Source organism: Sinocyclocheilus anshuiensis, unplaced genomic scaffold (genome assembly GCF_001515605.1).
Source record: "Sinocyclocheilus anshuiensis isolate Anshui unplaced genomic scaffold, SAMN03320099.WGS_v1.1 scaffold1224, whole genome shotgun sequence".
In the NCBI taxonomy this organism is placed as follows: Eukaryota; Metazoa; Chordata; class Actinopteri; order Cypriniformes; family Cyprinidae; genus Sinocyclocheilus; species Sinocyclocheilus anshuiensis.
Window position 1 is genome coordinate 799,782 of NW_015544204.1, and position 16,320 is coordinate 816,101.

The window sequence follows — 16,320 nt, forward strand, 5'->3', positions numbered from 1 at the left end:
AGATCTTCTTTATGCACCAAGAGCTTGTAACACTCCAAAGAGAAAGGAAAACTTGAAATCGCATCATATGACCCCTTTAATATAAAACATAAATTTATGAAGAATCAGTGTATGTTTTCCAAGTTAAAATGATCTTGGGATTTTAACCTGAATATGGTTTAAGATTCTTTTTTTTTTTTTTCATTGTTTGTTATGTGTTTACGGTACATCAGAACGTCAGATATGTCATTTCTCAAACTCACATGACCATGCAGATCAGTGTTGAGCAGCATCAGGGCACAAGTCAGTGTGTGAACACTGTCTGAAACACAGAGGCACAGATCTCTCATAAGCTCACACAATCAGAGCAAGAGCACCCCCTAGTGTTAGTCATATTATAATACACATCAGATGCACAACAAATGCACATTCATTCGCACACACAATGCTGGTGTGGCTTACCTTCATTTAGTATAGTGTTCGGGTTGCACTGCAGGTATTTTTTAGAGAAATGGGATAATACTCGCTCCCTCTCTTGTGTCTCTCCCATCAAGGCAAACTCTCTCAAAAACACTCTAAGAAACAAGCACGACATAACACAACAGGAAAAACAGACTGAGAATTTGAATAAACCTGTTGGACACGTGAAATGAGAGCAAATGTTTACTTAACTTAACATGGAAGGAATAGCAAGCTCACCTTAATGCTTGATCCACCATCATCCCTGAGAAGTTAAAATAACTGAGATACTCCTCCGCCACCATGTGACCGAAATCATTGCTGCACAAGTCATGAAAAGACAAAAGCATAAGAAAATACGTTTTTTTGGGCCTCATATTGGGGGTCCAAAAGTCTTTTCAATCTTTTCATACAAAGTTGTTCACATGGTCATTTTCACAAATAAGTGACCCTAAAACAGTGCAGAATTATTAATATTTATTATTCATTTTTAACTTATAAAGTTTTTTCAAAACCCTAAAAATGTATTTGCAGGTTTACATTTTTAAAACACAGTCCTCACCTTATATTTCTCCACATTTGCCCTAAAACATGGTATTTATTATTATAATCAAAGATAACTTTGCTTCACAAAAGCTCAAAAAACAAAGCAAGAGGAATGAACTAAAATAAATGCAAACACAAGCTTCTTAGTATTTATTAATAGTTCAAATGATCCTCACTTCTTGCTCAGGTGACGTGCCACGTCTGACTTCTTAAATCCATCAAGACTGTACAAACGTTTGGCCAACCGTTTTGCAGCTTGGAGGTCAGATTTGTTGCCATTGGCCAGAGTTTCAGTGCTGTCCACAGCCAATCGCTCAGCCACCTCTGGATGGGACTCAGACACCGGCCGTGATGGCCTCTCTCTGAAACCAGAGGAAAAACAAATGTATATGACGTCTACATGACAGGTGACACACATTTATTTGAATACGAGTTATAACATTACCAAGTAAAAGTAAAAGTGGTATACATTTTACTTGTAAAAAAGGCAACCCAGATATGATACCTAAATATGCTTGGGCTTAAAAGTATAAGCATTATAAACAGTATAAGCATACAGAACCATACTGAACATATTAATACTGAAAGCAGTCAAATCATGAGGTTAGATTTGTTTATCTTCTATCAATCATGTCTGAACCTGTCATTCTTAGCACTAGCAGTGTGGTGTAAATAGAGTCTATCTGATCTACCTTTACTAATACACCATTTACAGAGAAACTAGCATTTAACAACTAAAAAAAAGCACACCTGACAAACTATTGTGAGTGCATAATACATTTGCCCTTTGTACACCATTCAAATCCACAAAAGCTTGTCATACACACACACACACACCAAGATTTTTAGCTGATATTCACATGTGAATAATGAGAGAACAGAAAGAAGTTTAACTTATATTAAAAGTGTCAAATATATATACTAAACACATTTCATTCAGTCTTGAACCAAAATCTAAAACGTAAAACTGGCAAACTTCACATAAAAGATCTGTAAAACCAAAACAAGAGGAGCTCTCCCCAAAAAGTGCTTTAAAAAAGCATCTACTCTACCTCAGTGACCCAACTCTGCCTTTAAACCACTGCATTCCAAAGTCTTTTAGATGTACGAGCACCAGAAAGTTCATGCCACATGCAGATCATCCCCCTGTCATCTGTCTTTGGTTTGCTCCGAAGTTCTCCATTCCTAAACTACTCCAACCAGTTAGTCCACAAACAAGGCAGGGGAGGAGACTCGAAGAAAGGGTATGAGGGCAGACTGTTTCTTCTTCAAACAATGGACAGATAGAAACATGGCAGAGAAAACCAGGAAGAAATATAGAGAGCTTTTCCGCCACGGCTTCTAGGATGTGAGAAGAGCTTCTACAAAGATGCACAGTGACTAACAGACATACCTTTGCTAAATCTTGTTTTTTTTTAATGTCAGACATCATATAATTAGACACCTGTGCTTGAATAACTTGTTTGGTGAGGGCAACTTAAAGGGGGAAAAATGCAAGACAATGATTGTTACAAATGCCAATACATATTTCTGCATTGCACAAATAAATGCAGGGAGGTATATGTAAACAATCACCTCATATGTGCTGAGGCTCTACAACATTCCAGTGCTTTTTGAAAAACTTTTAACACACCTCTTTTTAACGATGGATGACAAGATTTACATATCAAAGGAGGAAAAAGAATGCATCATTTAACATTTTTTTTGCATGACTAGATAGCTTAGACAGACAATGATGTCAGTATCACATGCCGAGGATATGATACTACCTTACACTGACAATGAGTTGCACTAGAATTTTAGGTCTTGACTGGTAATGAAAACACATATTGGAAAAGTGACAATAACAGTGCACAAACTATACAGTGACTTTCAGTGAGTTGATGTTTTTAAAGAGGTCATATGATGCGATTTAAATTTTTCCTTTCTCTTTGGAGTGTTACAAGCTCTTGGTGCATAAAGCAGATCTGTAAAGTTGCAAAGACTAACGTCTCAAATCCAAAGAGATAAAAGTAACTTAATAAAAGTTAAGAGTCAGCCACACCTACCTAAAACGGCTCGTTCTAACACGCCCCCCCACATATCTACGTCACTGTGTGGGAAGATTTGCATAACGCCGCCCAAATGTTCACGCAAAGAAAGAAGCCGTAACTTTTATTCTCGCTGTAGTATTGTTGTTGCCGCCGCCGCCATGTCGTGAAGGCGCTGTGTGTTTCATTGTGCGCAAGCCCTCCGGACGCTCCTTCGTCAAATCCACCGCCTCTGCTCACTCTAGCCCGCCGGCCGTTCCTCACTTTATCTCCCGGCTTCTGCTCACTCTAGGCCGCCGTGTGTGACGCTGTGTTTCGTTGTGAAAGCGAAACTACAAATTGTAAAGAAAGAACTTTCACAGTGTGCTGAGGTTGGTCTTGCGTAACGCAAGAGAAATATGATTGTGATATCTTTGTAATATTTTAATCAGCAATGAAGTGATAGTGACAGTGCTTATGTTTTGTCAATGCTCTGTCAGATGATTATCCTAGCGACAAGGAATCGACCGTTACTATGGTTACATCCTCAGGCTAACACGATTTCTGGTAGCGATCATCTATTTACCATCAGGTACCTAACTAACTAATCTAACTTTTTTGTTACCAAAATATTTGAAACACTGACTAAAACATATACTTATATGTAAAAGTCGTTTTGACAACAAATTTTAATTAGAGGAGTCAGACCACCCAAACCTCAACTTAATTCAGACCCTGGCTGTTAAATTGAGACCATAATGGTCTTCATAAAATCCTTGAAGTGCTTTTAAATACTGCATTTTAATAGTGTGATAAACTGTGAATTGCCTCAGGTATTCATCAAACACTATTTAGCAAATGAGATTTGATTTTTTATAGTTTAAAAAATAAACACTACACATACATTTTAATAATGACAATAATAAAATAAATAATTAATAAAATTGCTAATAAAAATGTCAAAAACAAAGCAAAATCAGTAAAACTAAAAGTTACATTAAAATGCAAAAAAAAAAACATTATTAAAAACTATAATAGTATCTCACTGATACTATAACAACACTGATACAGACAAAATGTTCAAAAGAAGTCTACCTTTTCCAACTCACCGGTATATGGCAGGGTGGAGGGCATACATGTAATTATCCTCCAAGGCCCAACCCCCACAGCAGAGCACATAATGAGCCATCACCTTAGCCCTGCCCCTTCACACCTTACATAGCCAGATGACAGGAGCTCACTTATAAACCCAGCATCCAGCCCTCCACATTTTCTACCCTCCCCTGAACCTCCTTTTGTCCAGAACTAGCCTGAGGAGGTTTAGAAGAAATCTGACCCTCTACTTTTGCAAGTCCCTTGAACTGTCATTAAAGTCTTTTAGTCACTGTGTTGCTGATTCTCTTATCCTACTCCAAACTTTCACAAGCTCTTTTTGTGCCTATAGCGTAGTCAGAGGATTGATACAGCTGTTCATCTGTTTTATTTTCTCTCGTTCTTTCTCGCCCCACCAGCTCCCGCCTTACGCTTGCCTGTTTGTGCGTGATTGTGGATGTGAATGCGTGTTCCTCTCTTGTCAGCTGAGCTATTTTTCGCTGGTGGATATGCTCTGTATTTCCTTTCACAACAGTTTACTCCCCCTTTTCCCCTCTTTCCAACCCTCTCTTCCTCTCTTTGTCTTCCCTTGTTACTTTCGTCCCTCCTATTAGACTTTGTCAATCTCCATTTCAACATGGTGCTGAATACACAGTCAGTCTCATTAACAAATTATTAATATGTATCGATCTATAAGAAAAAACTACAGGCCAGAATTATGTGTTAGAATAATGGATTGTGTTTCTTCAATATCAGTGGCCATTTAAATAAAATAATGGTCAGATACAGCCCTGCTGAAACAGTAATAGTTTCCTACTCACTCTATTTAAAACCCTGAAATCACAAGACAAGTTAATCTGCTCTCACCATGGAGACCGAGTGTGCCTGGCAAAGCTCCAGGTCTATCTGGCCCCATGGCAGGAGAAGGAATGTAGTGGATGAGCCAGGTATCAAAGCATACAGTGTCGGCTTTCAGGCCCTCTTAACAACCACAGTAAACCTCAGATAAAATATCCAGACAATGTTCCTTATTGTAGGGGACTTGAAAACCTTATGCCACATTAAAATGCCAGTCTAAAAGTTACATAACCCTGTGAAACACTGCTGTTGTTGCACAATTCTTACCATGTTTCCAAAAGGTCAAATGCATATATTTTCTACCGTCTGTGCTAAATATTTTTTTCATGATCAGCATTGTTGTCTTGTATGTTTTTTTAACTAAAACATTGACATCATTTGTTTAATATAAATCTATCATAAATCATAAGTTGTTAATCATAAATCTAAATTCATTTTGCATACAGAACAAGAAAAAATTTGCTGATGCAAAAATGTAAGAAAAATATTCAATTTAAGAATTGTACAGCCAGTTCAATTTTATTTTGGAGTAAATTTAAACTTTTTAAATTCATTGTTTTTAAGTAGGCTTAGTTTTTTATTGGAAAACAATATAAAAATGCTGATGGACTCAGAGCTGCACTCTGATTTATTCTGATAGTGAAGGAGTAGCAAGATATTACAGGCCTAAACATACCCAAGGAGAACTTATTTAGTTAGGAACTTTATCCTTATATGACTGCTTGCTACGTACAGTTCTATTTGTCTGAGGATGATTTGAAGCAAGCCCTGCATGCTAACACACATTTAAGAAAAAAACAGTTCACACTACATTCATCAAGGGCATTGCTGAAAGAAAATCTATTTGGAGCTCATTCCAAGTCAAAACAGATCATCCAGAAAACAAAGTGAGCTGGTATCTCAGTAAAATCACAAAGCTCAGCACTGTCCTCTAGTGGTAAATACTCAACCGTTGATTATTTTTGTAAACCCATCTTAAAGGGATAGTTCACCCAAAAATGAAAATTCTGTCATTAATTACTCACCCTCATGTCATTCCAAACCCGTAAGACCTCCGTTTATCTTCGGAACACAAATTAAGATATTTGATGCATTCTGACAGCTCTCTGACCCTCCCATAGACAGCAAGGGTACTACAACGATCAACGTCCAGAAACGTAGCAAGGAGATCGGTAAAATAATCAATGTGACATCAGGGGTTCAACCATAATATTACGAAGCTATGAGAATACTTTTTGTGTGCAAAAGAAAAAAAAAAAAGACTTTATTCAACAATTCGTCTCCTCCGCGTCACCCTAGCGCCATTTTGGAGAGTATCCACTGAACGCAAACAGCGTATGTTGTTCTGTGTCAGCCGCACCACAAGGATACGTTGTTTTCGTTCAAATCAAAGCACAAACAACATAGAAAACGTATCCGTGTGGTGCGGCTGACATAATTAATGACAGAATTTTCATTTTTGGGTGAACTATCCCTTTAAAATAGAAAGCCCATTAAATCCATTTTCACTGAACAACTGGTTACTAAAATATGTAAAAATGAGCAAATTACATAGAGTTGTGGGTACCATCTGTCATCAAAACATCTGTTTGCATTTTGAGAGCAACTACAGCTTGATGTCGTACTATGATGAGGACAGGAATGAGTTTGTCTTAGTGTGTGTGTCTGCACTGCCAGCTGTTCCTCTTCTAATGTGTATAAATACTATTATTCTTCCAAGTGTTTATTTCACCAGGGGAGTTTGGGGGTGTTTACATTACACTAACATATCTGTTGACATGCAGTGATGATGAGATATTTATGACAACTCATGGAAAATATCACCAGACCGATACTAACCTTATGGTAGCATCTGTGTCAGAATCAGGCCTGCAGGCTTGATCAGAGCAGGATCCACAGCAGAATGGACTCTCTTCTTCACAGACATCACTCTGGTCCTCCCTGTGCAGGTCCTGGGAGGCCTCACACTCTGTGGGATCAGACACAGCAGGTGGTTCGGGGCACGTTAGAGGAGAGAAGTTCAGTTCGATTATGTGCTTGGCACTTTCACTGATCTGACTCTGGATCTCAGGAGTGAGAGTCGGAAAGTCAAAATTGAAGACAGGTGGGCCACTAGGGGTGATGTCTTCACTATCCAGGCTGCTATAAGAGGTGCCCTTGGCACGGTGCGACTCCATAATGCTCTCAAAGTGTCTGCTGAAGGAGTCCAAGCCATCTGATGAGATTCGGCAGGGGCTGGTGACAGAGATGGGAGACTTCAAAGCCGTGTGGCTGTCAGGCTGGCAATCTGGGGGACTGCAAGAAGAGCATAAGTCATAGATGTGCTCCTATGATTGGTTTGTCTGCATCATTTAAAATGATGCCACAGTACAGACACCCTTTCTAGAATTCTACATTTTCACGAATAAAGACCCAGTTAATACTGTAAAAAATAAACGTAAAATATGTGAAAAATATTTAGTTTCTTTTAAGTTGACACTGTATTTTAAGAGAAACTACTGAAAATATGGGTGTCAACAGAACAAAATAACTGTAATTAATCTGATGAAGTCTTTAGTAGTATTATAATGTATATGTAAATGTGAATTAATTTTATGTTATTATTTTATTTATTTATACCATTTTAATACTATTTTTCTCAAAACTTTTCCTCTGACCCCCTTGCACTCCATTGCAGCCCCCCTGGGCGTCTGCAGGAAACTATATAGACCCACTTTAATTTTCCCCTAAAGTCTTCAAAATGGAGCAAGACAACATGAAGCAGGCATACAAAATCGAAATCTTAAACAGATATCAAGTGAAAGTCTTCTGTTGCATTCACTGGAGTGTGGTGTCGGATATGTGTGAGAATTCACATATGCAGTGGAGCTATAGTGTATTCTATTCCACACTCACCCTCTTAGCAGTCGACTAAACACTTCATCTTCCTCAGGTGTGGCATTTTGCCTCTTTTTGTCACTTTGCATCCTCACACTGGCCCAGCTCACCACCTCTTCATCTTGCAGCTCCTCCTCACCATCTGTATGTGGGCACAACACTCCCTCCAGGGGGCTGCTGCTGTTAGTGCCTGAGGTGCCTAGCACACTGCGGTTACTGCCAAAAACAGAGTCCACCTCCTCCTGTTCTGCCAGCATCACCTCATCAAGGTCTGTTTCCCTGTAACAGCGCTGGGGCACCGCATCTATGTCTGTCTCTGAATATTTGACACTACGTCTGGTGATGCCGGTCTTATTGGAGCACTCCATTGTGGGATGATGGTTTATCAACTCCACTTCAACTTGCTGTACATTGTGGCATGCAGATTTCGAAGAGCCAGTTGATTTACAGTGTCTTGAGTGGGTTGTTATTGGCCTTACGGGGGTAGACAAGGGTGGAATGGGTGTTGGAGACTCACTGGAACAACCACTGGAGGGTGTGGTGGAGGAGCCTGGAATGTGTGTTAATAAAGGAAAACCAAAGGATTGAGAGTGTCATTCTTTCTATTTGAAATAAGGTAGTATATACTGTATATAAAACAGTCTCTCTAAACAGACAAAATGTTTAACCTTTATAATTCAGTTTCAGTAAACAGTAAATGGTTTTGACTACATTTACTTCTATTTGCAGGTTTTATCTGACTTGGCTTACAAATAAGGACGTTATTAAATTAACAGTAGTATGACATTAGGCCCTGTAGCTCAACAGGTAGAGTATGGCACTATCAATTAGGCTTGCTACGATAGACGGTGTTTTCGGTTATACCGGTGTTAAGCTGCAACACCGGTTACGTCGTTCCCACCGTCGTTTTTATTTTTTTTATAGTAACAAAAATAATTTAGCCTAGTTCAGTTAGAGGACATACACTTTTAAAAACTAAACGCTCAATGCAACGTGGTGAACCGTGCACGAACGACAGTGCACCATGGAGCAAGAGTCAGATTTTATTTATCACGTGAGGAGAGTGAGTCGAGCTGACTGACAAGAGTGAGGTGAGAAAGACAAGACGATGGCAGAAGATTGGTTTTGCTAATAAACGTTGTTTCTTATTTATTTGGTTCCACAGTGTTTGCTGATTTTCAGTTTTATATACCTAAGTAATTTGTTATTTTATTAGGCATATATGGTGTATTTTTATTCGTTTTGTTAATAAAAGTTCTGAGTTTGACGTTGTTGTTGCTTGAGCCGAATTGCCGCTAATTTGAAAGTGAAAGTAAAACGCGCACGTCGCTTTTTCAAGCTATTTGAGAGCCAAGAAATCTGAGGAAAAGAGGGAAAACTCAAACGAACAATTGCTTGACGCCGAATTGTGGCAATTCAATTGCCGCTAATTTGAAAGTGAAAGTAACATGCACACAGCACTTTTACAAGCCATTTGAAACCGAAGAAAAGAGGGAAACTCAAACGAACTAACACCCCCTCCTCCAACCCACCCGAACGGTGATACCGGTATTGTCACACGTCGATTAACCGGTAGGGAAATTTCCTCACCGTCACAACCCTACTATCAATGCCAAGGTCATGAGTTTGAGTCCAAAGAAATGCATACACTGATAAAAAAGTATAGCCTGAAATTGTTTTGGATAAAAGTATTTGCAAACTGTATAAATGTCAAGGTAAGGGAAAGGAATAACCACATAAAACAAGCAATTCTCAAGAATAATTCAAGTGACTCATTCTCTTCTAACCTCTCTCTCTTTGACATCAGTGAATTGAAAACACCTACACACAGTAAAGAATGTAAACTCAATGAACCTAAAAATAATCTATCTGAAGGCCACAGGAAATACAGATAAATTCATAATTTTTCAAGAAATGTATACACAACATAAAACCACAGCTAAAATCAAGCAAAGCTGTGACATAAATCCATTAAAAGGTCATTTCAGTAAAGAGAAAGTATAACACCTTGAGAAGCGATGAGAAAAAAACAAAGAGCCAAGTTAAACAGAGAAGGCAAATCCTAATGTCATGCTTTGGGGTTGAGGCTTGTTACATAATTGGATTAAGCATTCATTATGAGGCAAACAGCTTGTTTACAATGAGAGGCAAATGAAAGAAATAAGGATGACATTTCAGAAAACTGCCTTCTGGAATTCTGAGTTGGACATTTCTAAGAAATTCTGGTAACACTACTTGAAGGGGTGTGCATAAGACTGACATGACACCTTCATAATCATGACATGACACATGAATATGAAGGAGGTTTTATGCATGTTTATGACAACTGTCATTAAGTGTCATTCTCTCAGTTGTCATTTTTAATGCCCTTCATATTCATGACATGTGTCATGTCATGTTTATGTAGGTGTCATGTCATGATTATGAAGGTGTCATGTCAGTCTTATGCACACCCCTTCAAGTAAAGTGTAACCGAAATTCTCACCCTTTGTTTCATGCTGATCTTGTTGATCGGAGTGGGACCCAAACAGGAACTCCCATTTGGCAAGAGCAATCTTCTGAGAGCGCAAGGAAGGCCTCAGCAGAAATGGTCCACTTTCAGACTACAAACAAAAATTGAGTTATCAGACAACAAAATCAATAAGTGAATCGAGGCATGAGATTAATCTAAAGATGTGTACCAAGATTACCTGTATGCCTGTGTTTCCAGAGTCAGGACTCTTCTGGCTGGTTTTGCTAGATATCTCAGAGGATATGCAGTCTTTCTCATGTAGCGTGCTCTCTATAAGGCTGCCTGTGACCCCACTGGAACTCTGTGATGCTGTACCGCTCCACTCCTTGTTAGTCCTAGTGTCAGCTTTCATCTCATTTTTCTGCATTGAGACCCTACAATGGTTCTCTTGAGAGACTGATGTTGTTGGACTATTCCTCTTATGACTGTCCATCTCCAAGTTTCCCTTTTCTCTGGCTAAGCATTCCTCTTTCCCATGCTTTTGCTGAGCGGTCCAGCTTGATGTCTCTAGGTTAGGCCTTGTGAAATGTCTCCTGCTGCTATTTGGGCTGTCTTTGAGACCTCTGAGTGTCTCATACTGCCTACGCTTATAGCTAGGTGTATGATTGTCTCTTGTGTACTGGGAAGACAGGTGCCGATGCAAAGTCGGGCTGTCCTTCCCTACCAACGGTGTTCTCTCTATCCGTGGGTCTCGTATTGGAGAGGACGGTATTACATCTGATCGGTTCAACCTTGCTGGAGCTGCTGGAGATGTACTTCCAATGTGGGGCAAAAGAGGGGTTGTTTGAACAGAGTGGTGACCAGTTTTGGCAGACTCTTGTTTACAGTTGTACTCCTGCCCAGGAAGGTTGCAATTAGAGTGAGTTTGTGCTCCAGGGCCCTGGAAGCTAGCATAGAGCTGAGGCTCTCTTGAATGTCCCAGCTGGGGACTGTCAGACTTTACTGTGTCTGTCGATGATGGGGTTGGGATTGGAGACCTCCTGGCTTCCATAAGTATGGAAAGTTTGGTGGCTTCTTCTGCTAGTTTACAAGCTATCTCGGGACTTGTGGCTGGGGATACGCTCCTCCTTCCACTCTCTTTTTTAGCTCTTTCTTCTACCTTATTTTTTGAGTTGGCCAGGTTGAAATTAACTCTGTGGGCTTGCCATGGACTATCACTTATGGAATGACTGTTTTGTTGATTGCTTGATGGTTGAAGTACAATCATAGCTGGCAGTTCATGTTGAATAGCTGTAGGCTTACAGGATGGTAAATTTGGGCGAAACCTATACCCTTGCACTCTTTGTTTTGAGACCTCCTGAGTGTTGACGGTTGAGTGTGACATTGTAAAGTAAGCTTGCTTGGCATGGTTAGACAGTTGGTCTATAGCATGGCTCCTAGGAATTCTATAAAACAAATTATTCCGCTCATGGTCCATTATTGTTGCTTTAGTGGGCAGGGTCCTAGAACTGCATGGTATCACTGGTGATCCAGACCAAGACCGACAGCAACGCTGATCTCCTCTTCTGACGTCATGACCCCTATCAGGACAGTTGTCTGCCAGTTTTTGCCTTATTTGTGGGGAACCGAATTCTTCCCATGCTCGATGGGTGGCTACTCTGGCAATGGAGTCTAAAGTTGCCCTCCTAAAGCTGGGAGTACCTATATGTGAGTTCCCCAAACCTTGACTAAGCTGTTTTGAACTACAGTTGTTCATGGATTCCAAGCTGTTGAGCCAGACTGGATCACTGAGCCTTTTCCTGAGGTGGAGAGGGGTAGCACTGTCCTCCATGGTTCTGTTGAAAGGATTCTGAGGCTTGCTTTGGCACAAAGAGCTATACTGACCCTCTACTGATTTAATTTTAGCTTTTTCAATGTAACTGAAAGTGGCAACAGATCGCCTCCCTTCATTTCCTCCCTTCATTTTAGTTGGGCTGCAAGCTTTACGAGTTCCACTGGGAGTAGGAGGGGCAGTAAACCGTCCTGAGAAGTGAGGTTCCTTCCCAAAGAAGGGGTCACGTTCAGAAGGAGCACACACCAAGTGACATGCATTTCCAGTGGGATCTGTTTGAAAGGCAGACAGTAACTGGTTTATCTCATCATAAGGTAGACTTTTCTGGTGTTGGGTCACCGGTTGGTCTGAGTCATGTCCTGGATGTAGCTGAAAACTTACGGAGTGTCTAGATGTTGATTTACTAGAGGCCAAGGTCTGGGTGCTGCTTCCATCTTTATGCAGGACTCCACGTGGGGATGTCTGGCCATGTGGTGCATTAGGGCCACTATACTGCGATGACTGAAGGATGTCTGGTGCTGTCAACATGAGGGAGTCTGTTTTCGCCACATCTCCCAGGTCTTTTCCTTCTTCATCAGTGACAGATCTCACCTCTACATACAGGTGGAGGATTTTACCTGACTGAGACATGACTGACCAAAATTTGCCTGCAAAATCAGCCTGTCCTATAGCACAACACCTGTTCTCTGCAATTGATTAATCATACTTGTCATCTTGCTTGCTCAGGAAGTATATTGCTGTTCACATCTGAGATAGAGTTTGGATGGACTCCAATATCATCCTCAAAATCACCTATAAGAGACAAACAAGAATAAGTATTTTAACTTTAACATTACATTAACATCTTTTAGAATAGGTTCAGTATGACATTTGTACACTGACCAGCATAACTCACTCTAACATTAACACTAGCAAGCAATATGTTCTAGGTCTACAGTATTTTGAACTCTCATTTAAATTGATATTTATGAAAAAGTTAGAAATCGCACAATAACTCTAAAGCAAAAAAATTGTGAACTAACCGCCTTGGCTCCTCTTGGTTATACTGTACTCCTCCAAAATAAATAGTGTGTTTACTGATGGCAAGAGGATCTATATGTGTGTGACATTCTAATTAAACATAACATATCCTCATGACCATAGAACACATAGAACTCCATATAAATCTTTCTCCTGTAATGCATTCAGAAAGGCTTTACCATCTGCATTAGACTGCAATCACCTTTACAAAACCTCAAAGTCTGTTCACATTAAATGAAATAAACCTACTGCATATCTCAATAGCTCAGAAGAGAGACGAGGTTGATCATTACAAAATGCCTTCGAGGCTTCACTCTCTTTGATGCTCATAAGCCAGTCTAAGCTCTCACATGCTAGTCTCACACAGCTGCTTGTGTTCTGTCAGCTCTTGTAAGAGTGGGCAAGTGTGGCTGCGATTGGATGTGTGCCAGGTGTTGCACTCAACTGATTGAGTCGTACGCACCCGGCATCATGACCACCACTGCAGTTATGGGGGAGGAGGCGGGGAAGGATAGAGCATAGATTTCTCTCAGAGACCACACACGTGCTTATACATATGTATGGGAGCTCTCTAGGTCTCTCTTCTCTTTTTCTCTTACATACACACACACTACAAACACTTCCTTTGTATTTGAAAAACACTATTCATCACATTCACAAACCAGACACTAATAATGCCACAGAGTCAAACTACACAGACAGGTAGGGAGACTAACACTTTAAATAACTCTCAGCTCATAATTGCAGTCAGTCTGAATGACAGAAGCAGAGCTTTTGTACGTGAATAGCAGATTTTCACATTCAAAGCCCTTACTTACTGCAGTCTTCCTGCAGTGCTTTAGCTGAAATGTATTGACTATACTGTATGCCTAGTAACGTTATCTGTTTTACATGTTCCAAGGTAACCTGTAACAACTTGAAATCGATCCCCCTTTAATTAACTTGTTTTTGGATCAAATTTCTTAACAAAAAGAACATGCCACATTCATGACAAAATATTGTCAGATGTTTGTTAAAAATTTGTTAGAATTAACTACAAATATATGTAGATATAGAAAGACTATTATTTTGTTTCTAGTGCTACTTTAATATATTTTTAAAATACTAAAAAATAAAAATAAAACTTTTTGGTAACAGTTTACATTAAGGAACACATATTCACTATTAACTAAAAGTTCTCCCTCAACGAACTCCTAATTTGCTGCTTATTGATAGTTGTAGTAATTATGTTTAGGTATTGGGTAGGGTTAAGGGATCTGGAATATGGTCATGTAGAATAAGCCATTAATATGTGCTAAATAAGTACTAATAAATAGCCAATATGCTAATAAGCAGCTAGTTAATAGTGAATAGAGTTCCCTAATCTGAAGTGTTAGTTGTTTTTGTTGTTGTTTTTTAACCCACAAATTTGGTGATTTTCATGAGGAGTACTAATTAGTTCTGCGTTGCAACTACTGCAAAAATCTTTGAAATTAAACCTACAATTTTATTTTAATTATGGAAAAAAAATTGAGTTTTCATATCTTTAATACTCCCAAAGAGTATGAAGAGGTATATGGTGTAATTTTAAGTTTTGTTTGTTTGTTTTGTTTTTTTAAATATTATAAATCCTACTTACTGTCATTCATTGCAAAGCATGTTTAACATGTTTATTAATTATTTTGACTTTCTCAGCCATTTAAATCATTGGTGTACTATTTTATTTCTGAAATGTCAGAAAACCTCAACATTAGCTAAGGAAATTGTTCAAACACATTGTTAATATATCTTCTTTCTGTTAAGCAGGCCATTTAGACCTACTTTTCCTCTGCTGTAGCTAATAGGATTCCTCAAACCCCTCCTCCTGTCCTCACTCCTGTAACTGTTACATGAACAGACACATAGAAACCAATTACAGTCAAGCCCCTCCCTTTACCTGTTAACTCCCCTCTCAACCGCTCCTTCCCATCCGCTACACTGCAGCAGTGGGAACGCAGTAAATTCCCTCCTTCAGAGTCTTCAGAAAAAGAGGCTATTCATGTGTATGAAGTCTCTGTGCCTCCCTCTCTTCTCCACACAAAATAAAAACAGCTCTGGCCTGCCTTACTGGCTCACGCATACTGGATTTACGCCACCCACACGATTTAGTGCGTCTTCTCTAACGCTGCTCCCCCCCGCCCTCATTGCTAACAGCACTGTGCTTGCTGCCTCAAGAGAATTGTAGTAAATCAGCAAAACTTCAAGAGTCAAAGCCATGGTCTAATGGTTAGTGCATGTGACATAGTGAGCCATAGTGCTGTCATTCATACTCTCTACCTACAATTTCCTCTCCCCCCTTTACTATATACAGTATTTGAGTAGTTGACATGATGTGACAGCACTATCCTGCATTGTGCCATGCAATACTTTTTCTCATTTTAAACATTTGTAATATTAATACATTTTTCATATTGTGTAATCATTTTATGACCTTTTTTTTACCTCATAATTGAGACTATATAAACTATTTGTACGTCAAGTCAAGTCACCTTTATTTATATAGCGCTTTTAACAATACAGATTGAGTCAAAGCAACTGTACAGCATTAATTAGGAAAATAGTGTGTCAATAATGCAAAGTGACAATAGTAAACACTCATTTTTCAGTTAAAGGCAAAAATTAGTACGTCAAAAAAACTGTAGGTAATTTGTATTTGTATGTTGACAAAAACTGTAGGTAATTACAAAATAAATATCTTTAAAACACATTACACTGTAAAAATGATTTTTAGAAGTAAATAATAAAATAAAGATTACTGGAGTACATTTTACAAGAAAATACTATTCCAGTTTTTCTACTTGAAAATTTCATGTTTAATTCAGTGTGTTACTTGCCATTTCTTTGTAATTATATGTGAAACGTACTAGCAATTTCAAAGTGAAAATTGTTTAGATTTTTTTTTTCTCGGTGTACATAATGTGAAAGTAGCTTAAGAGCAAGAGTTTAGGCATTAACTTTAAGACATAAGAGTGCTGTACAAATATTGTACAACTCGGCTGACCTCCCACAAACACAGAGACACCAGGCACTGGGTAGTGCTGTACTGCATTACCTACTGTGTTATCTGAGAGCTTTGGAAAGAATACTTTACTCAAATTGACTGCTCTTAGACATTAGCTTCTAAGGTGACTGATGACCACAATGGACGTCTAGGGTATACAACAGATCTATGATCAAAA

The 16,320-nt window shown here is 39.1% G+C and overlaps 1 protein-coding gene across 2 annotated transcripts in view; it reads right to left on the reverse strand.

Moving 5' to 3' along the window:
• The window catches only part of LOC107696897 (uncharacterized), a 31,146-nt gene extending 15,902 nt beyond the window's left edge, over positions 1-15,244 (reverse strand). Inside the window, exons 1-9 of one of the 2 annotated variants that reach the window (XM_016497466.1) lie at positions 15,039-15,244; positions 10,511-12,895; positions 10,306-10,423; positions 7,839-8,370; positions 6,783-7,238; positions 1,161-1,346; positions 679-759; positions 442-554; positions 243-301 (exon numbers count right to left, since the gene is read on the reverse strand). In XM_016497466.1, coding sequence (XP_016352952.1) covers positions 243-301; positions 442-554; positions 679-759; positions 1,161-1,346; positions 6,783-7,238; positions 7,839-8,370; positions 10,306-10,423; positions 10,511-12,733 — 3,768 coding nt within the window. In that variant the 5' untranslated portion in view covers positions 12,734-12,895; positions 15,039-15,244. Of the gene's footprint in view, positions 1-242; positions 302-441; positions 555-678; positions 760-1,160; positions 1,347-6,782; positions 7,239-7,838; positions 8,371-10,305; positions 10,424-10,510; positions 12,896-13,125; positions 13,166-15,038 lie in introns of those variants that run through there. The other variant, XM_016497467.1, reaches the window with a different exon arrangement.
• Between the last annotated feature and the right edge of the window lie 1,076 nt (positions 15,245-16,320).